The 17500-nt window shown below is 44.8% G+C and overlaps 1 protein-coding gene across 1 annotated transcript in view; it reads left to right on the top strand.

The window, feature by feature from the left end:
• Positions 1 to 1490: 1490 nt before the first annotated feature.
• Positions 1491 to 17500, top strand: part of smad3b (SMAD family member 3b) — a 34704-nt gene continuing 18694 nt past the window's right edge. The window contains exons 1-3 of the mRNA XM_064990198.1: positions 1491 to 1905; positions 7241 to 7434; positions 16511 to 16645. Coding sequence (XP_064846270.1) covers positions 1700 to 1905; positions 7241 to 7434; positions 16511 to 16645 — 535 coding nt within the window. The 5' untranslated portion in view covers positions 1491 to 1699. The remainder of the gene's footprint in view (positions 1906 to 7240; positions 7435 to 16510; positions 16646 to 17500) is intronic.

Raw genomic sequence — 17500 nt, 5'->3', positions numbered from 1 at the left:
ATTCTGTCTGTACATTATGTCTGTATATTCTGTCAGACCATTCTGTCTGTACATTCTGTCTGTATATTCTGTCTGTACATTCTGTCTGTATATTCTGTCAGACCATTCTGTCTGTATATTGTTACTCACATACACACATCGCAAACAATCATTTTCTAATGTTAATCTCAACAAAATGACAAGTACATCACAGGGGTTTGGTGGTACCTTAATAGGGGAGAACGGGATCGTGGTATTGGCTGGAGCGTAATCATTGGAATGGTGTCAAATACATCAAACATGTGGTTTCCATGGTATTTGATGTAATACATGGTTTCCATGGTATTTGATGCCATTCCAGACGTTATTATGCGCCTTCCTCCCATCAGCAGCCTCCACTGAAGTACATTACACTGAGGCTAGATACAGGCTAGCCGGAAGGCTCTAGCTAGATAACCAGCCATGTTATGCCAATAGAAAAGCATTAGCTTTGTAGCGGTTATGCTATGTGGAAACACTTGTTTTAATTATTTCCTTCATCTTCCTCACCAACGCCTTCGTGTATAGCTTTCAAATTCGGTAAATATCATTTAGTTAGCTAGCAATTCATTTCAACAAATGTTGTATCCATATTTATCACAGTAGAAGGCAGTGCTTCCAGACCGGTCGGTAGAAAAAGCCCTGTCCACCAAAGCTCCTGTTTTTCTGTGCTGCCTGGTTACAGATTCTTCTTCTTCTTCTTTTTTACAACTGCAAATCAAAGTTAGTGCCAAAACTGATCACAGATTCGACATCTGCAAGTGTAGTTTTGATTCACAGAAGATTCACCAGTCGCAATTATTAAATGATTTGCATTCATTCTCAAATGCAAGCAAATCTTATTCAATTTATTCACATATCATTCATTACCTGTTTGCAAGTATTTATTCACACATCACGTTATGCGCTTGCAAGTGTTGTTACATTTATTCTCAAAATAAATGACGTTTTCAAATATTGTTTGCAACTACAAAACTCAGTATACAGGTGCAACTGTCGTTCTGTCCCTGAGCATAGCAGTTAACCCACTGTTCCTACGGCGCCGAATATATCGATAAGTCAGCCCCCCCCCCCCAAATACCTCTCTGATTCAGAGGGGTTGGGTAAAATGAGTTACTGTAATGAAACAGACAGGGAGCAGGTCTCGAACCCTCGACTTTCTGGGCCCCGTTGTCCGGCGCGCTATCGACTGTGCCGCAAAAGCACGCTCCTGCGTCAGAGACGATATCAGCGCGTATAAACCCAGCGTCGTTACAATACATTCAGTCGGACAACTGACTTGCTATTACCCTGTCTCAACCTTTATTTTACATGTGTAAATCATGCTTGTATAACATGCTTGTATAATTAAGTAATGATTCTACCTCTATAGAGGCAGAGAGCCAGACGGGGCAGAGAGGCAGGCGGGGAGGAGAGGCAGACGGGGGCGGAGAAGTGGGGGGATGTTCATCTGTCTGCCCTTTATCTAAAGCCCTTCACAGAAGGAGAGGCTGTCATTCAACGATTAGTGCCTTGAGCTATCCAACCAACAACATTTCAAGCCTGCTACCTTTCAACAAATCACTTTTTTTTGTTTGTAAATTATTATTATTATTATTATTTGTAGTTCATTTCAGGAGGACCATAATGAACGTTTTATAGCCGAATACTGAAAACCGAGTGGATTTTTACTGACCTCAAGATGTCTATACTGTCATTCACTTTCCCGATTGTGAAGAGGCTTTTAGGCTGGAAAAAGGGCGAACAGATAAATGGACAAGAGGAGAAATGGTGCGAAAAGGCAGTGAAAAGTCTCGTAAAGAAATTGAAGAAGACAGGACAGCTGGACGAGTTGGAGAAAGCCATCACGACCCAGAATATCAACACCAAATGCATTACCATACCAAGGTATAGGACCCCTCCGCTGTAGTAACTCTCAGACAGGTAGCTAGGCTGATAGCTACTAACTATCTTCTGGTTATACTGTTGTGATTTAGTTAACTAGCTCGCAAAGCCAGCTACACCACCAGTAAGTAACTACTTTATTTAACCTTATAACCATGAATGATTTCATTATGTGATCAACAATGAGTATTGGCATATGCATTTGGGTGCGTTCGTAATTTCGCTCTGGCTATCTACTCCGATTTCAGAAAACTCTTGTCTGAGTGTCCCAGAATAACTGATGAATTTACAAACGCTTAAAACACCCGTTGAATATAGCCGGTGTCGTGGGAAAAAAAATGCGTTTTTAAAGTGTTGCCAGCAGCACAGTTAGTCACCAAAGCACTGGATAACATGAACACAACCTGACCAGCTCTGCTGGGCCAAGTGGAGGGTTCTGCCATTTATGTCTGGAAGTAGATAGCAAGTTAGTTTGGGTGCTTGACTGCCGTTGTTGAGGTCAAAACGTTCAGATCAACACAAGTCCTTTAAGAACGGGACAATCTGACAACCCTACTCCTATATGAACGGGACAACCTGACAACCCTACTCCTTTATGAACGGGACAACCTGACAACCCTACTGAATCTGCTCATGTCATGGTTTTGGTTACTGTTTCGCGACAACAAAATTGTTCCTTTTGAACTGATAAAACATAGTCTGTGTTTGCACATATTTTTTCATAAACCGGTTGTCATCACTGTGCGTGCTACTGTAGCTAATCTGACAGACATGCTAGTATTGTGTCCCTTGTCCCTTGTACGGTGATAATCAGTTCAGATATAGTAATGTAACGGATGTGAAACGGCTAGCTAGTTAGCGGTGGTGCGCGCTAATAGCGTTTCAATCGGTGACGCCTGGTAGCCTAACCCTCTCCCAAGAGAACAACCCTATGTAACGGATGTGAACCGGCTAGTTAGTTAGCGGTGGTGCGCGCTAATAGCGTTTCAATCGGTGACTTCACTTGCTCTGATACCTTGAAGCAGTGGTTCCCTGGTTCGAGCCCAGGTTGGGGCGAGAAGAGGGACAGAAGCAGTGGGAAGGGGTTACAGTAGGAAGGGGTTTCTTTGACCCCACCAAACAATACATGTTCGCTAGATTACAGACTGACTACAAACTGCAACCCAAATCAATGCTCTGTCAGTCCCTTCTTCTTTCTATGCTGCAGACAGGTGGATAGCCTGCCCTGCCCCTCTCCCAAGAGAGCCAGGTAGCCTGCCCTGCACCTCTCCTAAGAGAGCCAGGTAGCCTGCCCTGCACCTCTCCTAAGAGAGCTGGGTAGCCTGCACTGCACCTCTCCCAAGAGAGTCAGGTAGCCTGCACTGCCCCTCTCCAAAGAGAGCAGGGTAGCCTGCCCCTCTCCCAGGAAAGCCAGGTAGCCTGCACTGCCCCACTCCCAAGAGAGCCGGGTAGCCTTCCCCTCTCCCAAGAGAGCCTGGTAGCCTGCCCTGCACCTCTCCCAATAGAGCCGGGTAGCCTGCACCTCTCCAAAGAGAGACAGGTAGCCTGCCCTGCACCTCTCCCAAGAGAGCCGGGTAGCCTGCCCCTCTCCCAAGAGAGCCAGGTAGTCTACCCTGCCCCTCTCTTAAGAGAGCCTGGTAGCCTGCCCTGCTCCTCTCCTAAGAGAGCCTGGTAGCCTGACCCTCTCCCAAGAGAGCCTGGTAGCCTGCCCTGCTCCTCTCCTAAGAGAGCCTGGTAGCCTGATCCTCTCCCAAGAGAGCCGGGTAGCCTGCCCCTCTCCCAAGAGAGCCAGGTAGTCTACCCTGCCCCTCTCTTAAGAGAGCCTGGTAGCCTGCCCTGCTCCTCTCCTAAGAGAGCCTGGTAGCCTGATCCTCTCCCAAGAGAGCCAGGTAGCCTGCCCTGCCCCTCTCCCAAGAGAGTCAGGTAGCCTGCACTGCCCCTCTCCCAAGAGAGCCGGGTAGCCTTCCCCCCTTCCAAGAGAGCCTGGTAGCCTCCTCTGCACCTCTCCCAATAGAGCCGGGTAGCCTGCACCTCTCCAAAGAGAGTCAGGTAGCCTGCCCTGCACCTCTCCCAAGAGAGCCAGGTAGCCTGCCCCTCTCCCAAGAGAGCCTGGTAGCCTGCCCTGCCACTGTCCCAGGAGAGCCTGGTAGCCTGACCTGCACCTCTCCCAAGAGAGCCCGGTAGCCTGCCCTGCTCCTCTCCTAAGAGAGCCTGGTAGCCTGACCCTCTCCCAAGAGAGCCGGGTAGCCTGCCCTGCCCCTTTCCCAAGAGAGCCGGGTAGCCTGCCCTGCACCTCTCCCAAGAGAGCCAGGTAGCCTGCCCTGCATCTCTCCCAAGAGAGTCAGGTAGCCTGCCCTGCACCTCTCCCAAGAGTGCCGGGCAGCCTGCCCTGCACCTCTCCCAAGAGAGCCTGGAAGCCTGCCCTGCCCCTCTCCCAAGAGAGCCTGGTAGCCTGCCCTGCCCCTCTCCTAAGAGAGCCTGGTAGCCTGCCCTGGTCCTCTCCTAAGAGAGCCAGGTAGCCTGCCCTGCCCCTCTCCCAAGAGAGCCTGGTAGCCTGCCCTGCCCCTCTCCCAAGAGAGCCTTGTAGCATGCCCTGCGCCTCTCCCAAGAGAGCCTGGTAGCCTGCCCTGCCCCTCTCCCAAGAGAGCCTGGTAGCCTGCCCTGCCCCTCTCCCAAGAGAGCCTGGTAGCCTGCCCCTCTCCTAAGAGAGCCTGGTAGCCTGCCCTGCTCCTCTCCCAAGAGAGCCTGGTAGCCTGCCCTGCCCCTCTCCCAAGAGAGCCTGGTAGCCTGCCCTGCCCCTCTCCCAAGAGAGCCTGGTAGCCTGCCCCTCTCCTAAGAGAGCCTGGTAGTCTGCCCTGCTCCTCTCCCAAGAGAGCCTGGTAGCCTGCCCTGCCCCTCTCCCAAGAGAGCCTGGTAGCCTGCCCTGCCCCTCTCCTAAGAGAGCCTGGTAGCCTGCCCTGCCCCTCTCCTAAGAGAGCCGGGTAGCCTGCCCTGCCCCTCTCCCAAGAGAGCCTGGTAGCCTGCCCTGCTCCTCTCCCAAGAGAGCCGGGTAGCCTGCCCTGCCCCTCTCCCAAGAGAGCCTGGTAGCCTGCCCTGCCCCTCTCCCAAGAGAGCCTTGTAGCATGCCCTGCGCCTCTCCCAAGAGAGCCTGGTAGCCTGCCCTGCCCCTCTCCCAAGAGAGCCTGGTAGCCTGCCCTGCCCCTCTCCCAAGAGAGCCTGGTAGCCTGCCCCTCTCCTAAGAGAGCCTGGTAGCCTGCCCTGCTCCTCTCCCAAGAGAGCCTGGTAGCCTGCCCTGCCCCTCTCCCAAGAGAGCCTGGTAGCCTGCCCTGCCCCTCTCCCAAGAGAGCCTGGTAGCCTGCCCCTCTCCTAAGAGAGCCTGGTAGTCTGCCCTGCTCCTCTCCCAAGAGAGCCTGGTAGCCTGCCCTGCCCCTCTCCCAAGAGAGCCTGGTAGCCTGCCCTGCCCCTCTCCTAAGAGAGCCTGGTAGCCTGCCCTGCCCCTCTCCTAAGAGAGCCGGGTAGCCTGCCCTGCCCCTCTCCCAAGAGAGCCTGGTAGCCTGCCCTGCTCCTCTCCCAAGAGAGCCTGGTAGCCTGCCCTGCCCCTCTCCCAAGAGATCCTGGTAGCCTGCCCTGCTCCTCTCCCAATAGATCCTGGTAGCCTGCACTGCTCCTCTCCCAAGAGAGCCTGGTAGCCTGCCCTGCTCCTCTCCCAAGAGAGCCGGGTAGCCTGCCCTGCACCTTTCAAGTCCCCTCTGTCAGTCTGTCCGTCATGGCATGATATCAGTCAGCAGCAGCTTTGGCGGTCAATTTGAAGTAAAATCAAATTCCAGTTCAATAATTATAACTATAATTATAACTATTTTCAATTATTTTGCAATAAACTGAAAAGGAGGAGACCCCAACCCTGGTCAACATTAAGTCAGTACCAGGAGATACCATGTCCCCTCATGTCTTGTTACATTCTACAAATACCTAATGTCCTGTCCACACACGTCTTGAGACCTGAGGGCTGGGTAGCTTCTGTGTGGTGGTACCTTCTGAGCCATTCACAGGACAGGACTACTGTTTAGACTGGAGACAGAGGCCTTCCCCTCTCATGGGGAGAGCAAGGAGAGGGGAAGAGAGAGTGTCTGTGGGAAAATGGGATTCCCCAGAATGCTGTGTGACTAGTCTAACTTTGCGTTTTGTAAATATTGTAGTGCGTGTCTGAAAGTCAAGTGTGGGTATATCTGGCTGTGTGTGTGTGTGTGTGTGTGTGTGTGTGTGTGTGTGTGTGTGTGTGTGTGTGTGTGTGTGTGTGTGTGTGTGTGTGTGTGTGTGTGTGTGTGTGTGTGTGTGTGTGTGGCTGTGTGTCTCGGTGAGGGTTAGGGTTAGCAAGCATGAGCTAGCTAGATAACAAGCTAACAAGAGTGAGCTAGATAACAACCTAACACCCTTGAGCTAGCTAGATAGCTAGCACACGCTTGTTAGTTATCTAGCAAGCTCAAGCTTGTTAGCGTGTTAGTTAGCTAGCTCAAGCGTGTTAGTAAGTTTGAGCTTGCCAACTAACAAGCGAACAAGCTTGAGCTAGCTAGATAACAAGATAACAACCTTGAGCTAACAAGCTTAAGCTAACAAGCTTGAGCTAACAAGCTTGAGCTAACAAGCTAACAAGCTTGAGCTAGCTAACTAACAAGCTAACCAGCTTGAGCTAGCTAGATAACAAGATAACAACCTTGAGCTAACAAGCTTAAGCTAACAAGCTTGAGCTAACAAGCTTGAGCTAACAAGCTAACAAGCTTGAGCTAGCTAACTAACAAGCTAACCAGCTTGAGCTAGCTAGATAACAAGATAACAACCTTGAGCTAACAAGCTTATGCTAACAAGCTTGAGCTAACAAGCTAACAAGCTTGAGCTAACAAGCTAACAAGCTTGAGCTAACAGGCTTGAGCGAGCTAGATAACAAGCTAACAGGCTTGAGCAAGCTAGATAAGAAGCTAACAGGCTTGAGCTAGCCACCAAGTTTGAGCTCGCTAACTTACCAGCTAACAAGCTTGAGCTAGCTAACGAACAGGCATGAACGAGCTAGCTAACAAACTTGAGCTAACTAACAAGCTAGGCTACCAGAGTTTCTTGCATGGGTATCCTCTCTTGTTGTGATGTGTGTTTTTTGTCCTATATTTTCTATTTAGAATCCCAGGCCCCCGTCCCTACAGGAGGCCTTTTGCCTTCTGGTAGGCCGTCATTGTAAATAAGAATTTGTTCTTAACTGACTTGCCAAGTTAAATAAAGGTTAAATCAAGAAAAAAAGAAAAAAAGTATTCCCCTTCTTCTAACATCCTTGCTGTCCCCAACCCCCCAGGTCTCTAGATGGTCGTCTCCAGGTGTCCCATCGCAAAGGCCTTCCCCATGTCATTTACTCTCGTCTGTGGCGTTGGCCAGACCTGCAGTCGCCCCACGAGCTCCGGGCCATAGAGCTGTGTGAGTACGCCTTCCACACCAAGAAGGACGAGGTGTGTGTCAACCCCTACCATTACCAACGCGTCGAGACACCAAGTGAGTACTATGGTACTACTACAGAACTATGGTACTACTACATCTCTCTTTTTACTATGGTACTACTACAGAACTATGGTACTACTACAGTATTACTACAGGAAAATGGTACTACTACAGTACTATGGTACTACTACAGAACTATGGTACTACTACAGGACTATGGTACTACTACAGGACTATGGTACTACTACATTACTATGGTACTACTACATCTCTCTCTTTACTATGGTACTACTACAGGACTATGATACTACTACAGTACTATGGTACTACTACAGGACTATGGTACTACTACATCTCTCTCTTTACTATGGTACTACTACAGGACTATGGTACTACTACAGTACTATGGTACTACTACAGCACTATGATAATACTACAGTACTATGGTACTACTACATCTCTCGCTTTACTATGTTACTACTACAGGACTATGGTACTACTACAGTACTACTACAGTACTATGGTACTACTACAGTACTATGGTACTACTACATCTCTCTCTCTTTACTATGATACTACTACAGTACTATGGTACTACTAAAAGGCTAATGATACTACTACGGGACTATGATACTACTACAGGACTATGATACTACTACAGTACTATGGTACTACTACAGTACTATGGTACTACTACATAACTATGGTACTACTACATCTCTCTCTTTACTATGATACTACTACAGTACTATGGTACTACTACAGTACTACTACAGTACTATGGTACTACTACATCTCTCTCTCTTTACTATGATACTACTACAGTACTATGGTACTACTAAAAGGCTAATGATACTACTACGGGACTATGATACTACTACAGGACTATGATACTACTACAGTACTATGATACTACTACAGTACTATGGTACTACTACAGTACTATGATACTACTACAGTACTATGGTACTACTACAGGACTATGGTACTACTACAGGACTATGGTACTACTACAGTACTATGGTACTACTACAGGACTATGATACTACTACAGTACTATGGTACTACTACAGTACTATGGTACTACTACAGGACTATGGTACTACTACAGTACTATGGTACTACTACAGTACTATGGTACTACTACAGGACTATGGTACTACTACAGAACTATGGTACTACTACATAACTATGGTACTACTACAGGACTATGATACTACTATAGTACTATGGTACTACTACAGAACTATGGTACTACTACATTTCTCTCTTTACTATGATACTACTACAGTACTATGGTACTACTACAGTACTATGGTTCTACTACAGTACTATGGTACTACTACATAACTATGGTACTACTACAGGACTATGATACTACTATAGTACTATGGTACTACTACAGAACTATGGTACTACTACATTTCTCTCTTTACTATGATACTACTACAGTACTACAGTACTACTACAGGACTATGATACCACTACAGTACTATGATACTACTACAGTACTATGGTACTACTACAGAACTATGGTACTACTACATCTCTCTCTTTACTATGTTACTACTACCGAACTATGATACTACTACAGTACTACTACAGTACTATGGTACTACTACAGTACTATGGTACTACTACAGTACTATGGTACTACTACAGAACTATGGTACTACTACATCTCTCTCTTTACTATGATACTACTACAGTACTATGGTACTACTACAGTACTACTACAGTACTATGGTACTACTACATCTCTCTCTTTACTATGATACTACTACAGTACTATGGTACTACTAAAAGGCTAATGATACTACTACGGGACTATGATACTACTACAGTACTATGATACTACTACAGTACTATGGTACTACTACAGTACTATGGTACTACTACAGTACTATGGTACTACTACAGTACTATGATACTACTACAGTACTATGATACTACTACAGTACTATGATACTACTACAGGACTATGGTACTACTACAGTACTATGGTACTACTACAGTACTATGGTACTACTACAGTACTATGGTACTACTACAATACTATGATACTACTACAGTACTATGGTACTACTACAGGACTATGGTACTACTACAGTACTATGGTACTACTACAGGACTATAGTACTACTACAGGACTATGATACTACTACAGTACTATGATACTACTACAGTACTATGATACTACTACAGGACTATGGTACTACTACAGTACTATGGTACTACTACAGTACTATGGTACTACTACAGTACTATGATACTACTACAGTACTATGATACTACTACAGTACTATGATACTACTACAGGACTATGGTACTACTACAGTACTATGGTACTACTACAGTACTATGGTACTACTACAGTACTATGATACTACTACAGTACTATGATACTACTACAGGACTATGGTACTACTACAGTACTATGGTACTACTACAGTACTATGATACTACTACAGTACAATGGTACTACTACAGGACTATGGTACTACTACAGTACTATGGTACTACTACAGGACTATGATAGTACTACAGTACTATGGTACTACTAAAATACTATGGTACATTACATTTACATTACATTTAAGTCATTTGGCAGACGCTCTTATCCAGAGCGACTTACAAATTGGTGAATTCACCTTATGACATCCAGTGGAACAGCCACTTTACAATAGTGTATCTAAATCATTTAAGGGGGGGGGGGGGTGAGAAGGATTACTTTATCCTATCCTAGGTATTCCTTAAAGAGGTGGGGTTTCAGGTGTCTCCGGAAGTACTATGGTACTACTACAGTACTATGGTACTACTACAGGACTATGGTACTACTACAGTACTATGGTACCACTACAGTACTATGGTACTACTACAGTACTATGATACTACTACATTACTATGGTACTACTACATTACTATGATACTACTACAGGACTATGGTACTACTAAAGGACTATGGTACTACTACATCTCTCTCTTTACTATGATACTACTACAGTACTACTACAGTACTATGGTATTACTACAGGACTATGGTACTACTACAGTACTATGGTACTACTACAGGACTATGGTACTACTACATTACTATGGTACTACTACAGGACTATGGTACTACTAAAGGACTATGGTACTACTACATCTCTCTCTTTACTATGATACTACTACAGTACTACTACAGTACTATGGTACTACTACAGGACTATGGTACTACTACAGGACTATGGTACTACTAAAGGACTATGGTACTACTACATCTCTCTCTTTACTATGATACTACTACAGTACTACTACAGTACTATGGTACTACTACAGGACTATGGTACTACTACAGTACTATGGTACTACTACAGGACTATGGTACTACTACAGGACTATGGTACTACTACAGTACTATGGTACTACTACAGTACTATGATACTACTACAGTACTATGGTACTACTACAGGACTATGGTACTACTACATTACTATGGTACTACTACAGGACTATGGTACTACTACAGTACTATGGTACTACTACAGGACTATGGTACTACTACAGTACTATGATACTACTACTGTACTATGGTACTACTACAGTACTATGGTACTACTACAGAACTATGGTACTACTACAGGACTATGGTACTAATACAGTACTATGGTACTACTACAGGACTATGGTACTACTACAGTACTATGGTACTACTACATTACTATGGTACTACTACAGGACTATGGTACTACTAAAGGACTATGGTACTACTACATCTCTCTCTTTACTATGGTACTACTACAGTACTATGATACTACTACAGTACTATGGTACTACTACATTACTATGGTACTACTACATTACTATGGTTCTACTACAGGACTATGGTACTACTAAAGGACTATGGTACTACTACATCTCTCTCTTTACTATGATACTACTACAGTACTACTACAGTACTATGGTTCTACTACAGTACTATGGTACTACTACAGGACTATGGTACTACTACATTACTATGGTACTACTACAGTACTATGGTACTACTACAGGACTATGGTACTACTACATTACTATGGTACTACTACATCTCTCTCTTTACTATGATACTACTACAGTACTATGGTACTACTACAGTACTATGGTACTACTACAGTACTATGATACTACTACATTACTATGATACTACTACAGTACTATGGTACTACTACAGTACTATGGTACTACTACAGGACTATGGTACTACTACAGTACTATGGTACTACTACAGTACTATGATACTACTACAGTACTATGGTACTACTACAGTACTATGGTACTACTACAGTACTATGGTACTACTACAGTACTATGGTACTACTACAGTACTATGATACTACTACTTGACTATGGTACCACTACATCTCTCTCTTTACTATGATACTACTACAGTACTATGGTACTACTACAGTACTATGGTACTACTACAGTACTATGGTACTACTACAGTACTATGATACTATTACAGGACTATTGTACCACACTGTGGAATTCCACCCAACAGATATGGAGTTAATAGATATGTCTTCTCTTGAAAGAAGGTCTGCCTAAGTCTGTACATAGTCAAAGCTTAAGTTTGGGCCTGTCTTCAAGGCTATGCTCACTGAGTCTGTACATAGTCAAAGCTTAAGTTTGGGCCAGTCACAGTGGTCAGGTATTCTGCCACGATGTACTCTCTGTTAAGGGCCAAACAGCATTCTGGTTTGCTTCTCCTGCTCCGCTCCCTCTTTTGATTTCTGTGAAAGTCCAGCTGAAACTGTTTTGGCGTTGCCCTGTACCATTACTGTTCCAGAATTGTACAGGTTGACATTGGCTGACATCCTCGCCTTCTAATTTCCTGAGTTTCCAACTTTTGCAAACCCCCCCCCCCCCCACCCCTCTAGACAGAGGGGTAGTTTGTTAATATAACACTGCGCCATGCCAAGGGATGGTCTGTATGGAAGATTAAGTTGCATACATTCACATTTTTGTAGTAGTCAGCTAAAAGTGTTTGTTTTTTACATTTATTTAACTAGGCAAGTAAGTTAAGAACAAATTCTTATTTTCTATGGCAGCCTACCGGGGAACAGTGGGTTAACTGCCTTGTTCAGGGGCAGAACAAAAGATTTTTACCTTGTCAGCTCTGGGATTTGATCTTGCAACCTTTTGGTAACTAGTCCAATGCTCTAACCACTAGACTACGCTGCCGTCCAGTCTCTAGATTATCCATGAGGAGTTTCTTTTGTTCTCTTTCCGTGCCTTGTAATGCCATCTGCACAGAGGGAGGGGGCTTCAAAGGCCTCTTCATTTGGGTGGGGGAGGCTGTGAAATTCTCCTGCCATTGTTGGGCTCAAGGGCTTTGACACCTCTCACTTCACACCTCAGTGCTAATTGAAATTGCATTCAGATATGTTCTGTCCTTGCAAGCTTGGTAGCCTTAATTAACTTAGCATTCAGTCCTTATAAAGTCAAATAGATTATTGTATTTTATTTCTCTCCTTGGCTTTCTAAAAGTAGCTTCAGACTAAACATTACTCACTCAGTTCCAGGTTGGATGGTGTTTTCAGGTTTCTGTTCCAGTCTTTGGTTAGCAGAGTATTTTTTTTACCTTTATTTAACCAGGCAAGTCAGTTAAGAACCAATTCTTATTTTCAATGACAGCCTAGGAACAGTGGGTTAACTGCCTGTTCAGGGGCAGAACGACAGACTTTGTACCTTGTCAGCTTGGGGATTTGAACTTGCAACCTTTCGGTTACTAGTCCAATGCTCTAACCACTAGGCTACACTGCCGCTATACAGTCCTATACAGGGTATAAGACTCTGACATAGTGAAGGTTATGTTGGTGAGGGTAACATCCTGTATATGTCCTGGTGACATAGTGTTGTAGGGGGTAGTATCCTGTATATGTCCTGGTGACATAGTGTTGTAGAGGGTAGTATCCTGTATATGTCCTGGTGACATAGTGTTGTAGAGGGTAGTATCCTGTATATGGCCTGGTGACATAGTGTTGTAGAGGGTAGTATCCTGTATATGTCCTGGTGACATAGTGTTGTAGAGGGTAGTATCCTGTATATGTCCTGGTGACATAGTGTTGTAGAGGGTAGTATCCTCTATATGTCCTGGTGACATAGTGTTGTAGAGGGTAGTATCCTGTATATGTCCTGGTGACATAGTGTTGTAGAGGGTAGTATCCTGTATATGTCCTGGTGACATAGTGTTGTAGAGGGTAGTATCCTGTATATGTCCTGGTGACATAGTGTTGTAGAGGGTAGTATCCTGTATATGTCCTGGTGACATAGTGTTGTAGAGGGTAGTATCCTGTATATGTCCTGGTGACATAGTGTTGTAGAGGGTAGTATCCTGTATATGTCCTGGTGACATAGTGTTGTAGAGGGTAGTATCCTGTATATGTCCTGGTGACATAGTGTTGTAGAGGGTAGTATCCTGTATATGTCCTGGTGACATAGTGTTGTAGGGGGTAGTATCCTGTATATGTCCTGGTGACATAGTGTTGTAGAGGGTAGTATCCTGTATATGTCCTGGTGACATAGTGTTGTAGAGGGTAGTATCCTGTATATGTCCTGGTGACATAGTGTTGTAGAGGGTAGTATCCTGTATATGTCCTGGTGACATAGTGTTGTAGAGGGTAGTATCCTGTATATGTCCTGGTGACATAGTGTTGTAGGGGGTAGTATCCTGTATATGTCCTGGTGACATAGTGTTGTAGAGGGTAGTATCCTGTATATGTCCTGGTGACATAGTGTTGTAGGGGGTAGTATCCTGTATATGTCCTGGTGACATAGTGTTGTAGAGGGTAGTACCCTGTATATGTCCTGGTGACATAGTGTTGTAGAGGGTAGTATCCTGTATATGTCCTGGTGACATAGTGTTGTAGGGGGTAGTATCCTGTATATGTCCTGGTGACATAGTGTTGTAGAGGGTAGTATCCTGTATATGTCCTGGTGACATAGTGTTGTAGAGGGTAGTATCCTGTATATGTCCTGGTGACATAGTGTTGTAGAGGGTAGTATCCTGTATATGTCCTGGTGACATAGTGTTGTAGGGGGTAGTATCCTGTATATGTCCTGGTGACATAGTGTTGTAGAGGGTAGTATCCTGTATATGTCCTGGTGACATAGTGTTGTAGAGGGTAGTATCCTGTATATGTCCTGGTGACATAGTGTTGTAGAGGGTAGTATCCTGTATATGTCCTGGTGACATAGTGTTGTAGAGGGTAATATCCTGTATATGTCCTGGTGACATAGTGTTGTAGAGGGTAGTATCCTGTATATGTCCTGGTGACATAGTGTTGTAGAGGGTAGTATCCTGTATATGTCCTGGTGACATAGTGTTGTAGAGGGTAGTATCCTGTATATGTCCTGGTGACATAGTGTTGTAGAGGGTAGTATCCTGTATATGTCCTGGTGACATAGTGTTGTAGGGGGTAGTATCCTGTATATGTCCTGGTGACATAGTGTTGTAGAGGGTAGTATCCTGTATATGTCCTGGTGACATAGTGTTGTAGAGGGTAGTATCCTGTATATGTCCTGGTGACATAGTGTTGTAGAGGGTAGTATCCTGTATATGTCCTGGTGACATAGTGTTGTAGAGGGTAGTATCCTGTATATGTCCTGGTGACATAGTGTTGTAGAGGGTAGTATCCTGTATATGTCCTGGTGACATAGTGTTGTAGAGGGTAGTATCCTGTATATGTCCTGGTGACATAGTGTTGTAGAGGGTAGTATCATGTATATGTCCTGGTGACATAGTGTTGTAGAGGGTAGTATCCTGTATATGTCCTGGTGACATAGTGTTGTAGAGGGTAGTATCCTGTATATGTCCTGGTGACATAGTGTTGTAGAGGGTAGTATCCTGTATATGTCCTGGTGACATAGTGTTGTAGAGGGTAGTATCCTGTATATGTCCTGGTGACATAGTGTTGTAGAGGGTAGTATCCTGTATATGTCCTGGTGACATAGTGTTGTAGAGGGTAGTATCCTGTATATGTCCTGGTGACATAGTGAAGGTTTATGTTGGTGAGGGTAACATCCTGTATATGTCCTGGTGACATAGTGCTGTAGAGGGTAGTATCCTGTATATGTCCTGGTGACATAGTGTTGTAGAGGGTAGTATCCTGTATATGTCCTGGTGACATAGTGTTGTAGAGGGTAGTATCCTGTATATGGCCTGGTGACATAGTGTTGTAGAGGGTAGTATCCTGTATATGTCCTGGTGACATAGTGTTGTAGAGGGTAGTATCCTGTATATGTCCTGGTGACATAGTGTTGTAGAGGGTAGTATCCTGTATATGTCCTGGTGACATAGTGTTGTAGAGGGTAGTATCCTGTATATGTCCTGGTGGCATAGTGTTGTAGAGGGTAGTATCCTGTATATGTCCTGGTGACATAGTGTTGTAGAGGGTAGTATCCTGTATATGTCCTGGTGACATAGTGTTGTAGAGGGTAGTATCCTGTATATGTCCTGGTGACATAGTGTTGTAGAGGGTAGTATCCTGTATATGTCCTGGTGACATAGTGTTGTAGAGGGTAGTATCCTGTATATGGCCTGGTGACATAGTGTTGTAGAGGGTAGTATCCTGTATATGGCCTGGTGACATAGTGTTGTAGAGGGTAGTATCCTGTATATGTCCTGGTGACATAGTGTTGTAGAGGGTAGTATCCTGTATATGTCCTCCCGACTCACCACCGAGGAGAAAACATATCTCTGGTCCTTGTCTTGGAGTAACAAAAGCACGTCGGACAGCAGCACAGCCACAATATCTGAAATGGAATAGGAGTTACATTTTGAGACCTGTGTGAGATCAACACATGTCTGTCTGTCTGTCTGTCTGTCTGTCTGTCTGTCTGTCTGTCTGTCTGTCTGTCTGTCTGTCTGTCTGTCTGTCTGTCTGTCTGTCTGTCTGTCTGTCTGTCTGTCTGTCCCCACTTCAATTCAAATAGCTTTATTGGCATAGGAAACACATGTTTACATTGCCAAAGCAATTGAAGTAGATAATACGAAATTTACAGTAGACATTACACTCAAAAGTTTCAAAAGTATAAAGACATTACAAATGTTATATTATTGGCTGTGTACAGTGTTATAACAATGTCTCTCTGTCCTGTTCAGTCCTCCCTCCTGTCCTGGTTCCTAGACATACAGAAATCCTTACAGAGTGTCCTATTTTAGACGACTACAGCCATTCTATCCCTGAGAACACCATCTTCCCCTCTGGCATCGAGCCGCAGAGCAACTACATCCCAGGTGAGTCACACAACTGAGCCGGGCCGAACTACACTGTGCTGGCCTGGTTGCTCTTCCGCCATTTTTAATTCCAGGAAACATACTGGAACCAATAGCAGACATGACCCACTCTTACCCACAGCATGAACAATAACAGACATGACCCACTCTTACCCACAGCGTGAACAATAACAGACATGACCCACTCTTACCCACAGCGTGAACAATAACAGACATGACCCACTCTTACCCACAGCGTGAAGAATAACAGACATGACCCACTCTTACCCACAGCGTGAACAATAGCAGACATGACCCACTCTTACCCACAGCGTGAACAATAACAGACATGACCCACTCTTACCCACAGCAGGAACAATAGCAGACATGACCCACTCTTACCCACAGCATGAACGTTGTTACGTTATATGAGACGGGACAAAACTATCCAGTTACATTCCCAAACACAGGGAATCAAAATGTACAACGTAAAAAAATCACGACCAGGCACTAACACGTGCCTCTACAACAGAGCCGAAGGTAATAAAATAATCCCGCACAACAACCAGGCGGGCCGGCTGTCTAATAAAGACAAACTAATTAAACATAAACAGGTGCTACCACTAAACATACAAGGAGGGGGAGGAAAGACAATCAGTGGCAGCTAATAGGCCGGTGACGACGACCGCCGAGCGCCACCCGCCCGGGAAAAGGGAACCACCCTTGGTCGGACTCGTGACACCAGGTTTAGAATGTTGTTACGTAAGGAGAGACAGGACAAAACTATCCAGGTTTAGAACGTTGTTACGTAAGGAGAGACAGGACAAAACCATCCAGGTTTAGAACGTTGTTACGTAAGGAGAGACAGGACAAAAC

This window comes from Oncorhynchus masou, chromosome 15 (assembly GCF_036934945.1).
Source record: "Oncorhynchus masou masou isolate Uvic2021 chromosome 15, UVic_Omas_1.1, whole genome shotgun sequence".
In the NCBI taxonomy this organism is placed as follows: Eukaryota; Metazoa; Chordata; class Actinopteri; order Salmoniformes; family Salmonidae; genus Oncorhynchus; species Oncorhynchus masou.
Note: the sequence above shows the minus strand (reverse complement) of the source record. Positions and strands in the feature narration are given on the sequence as shown.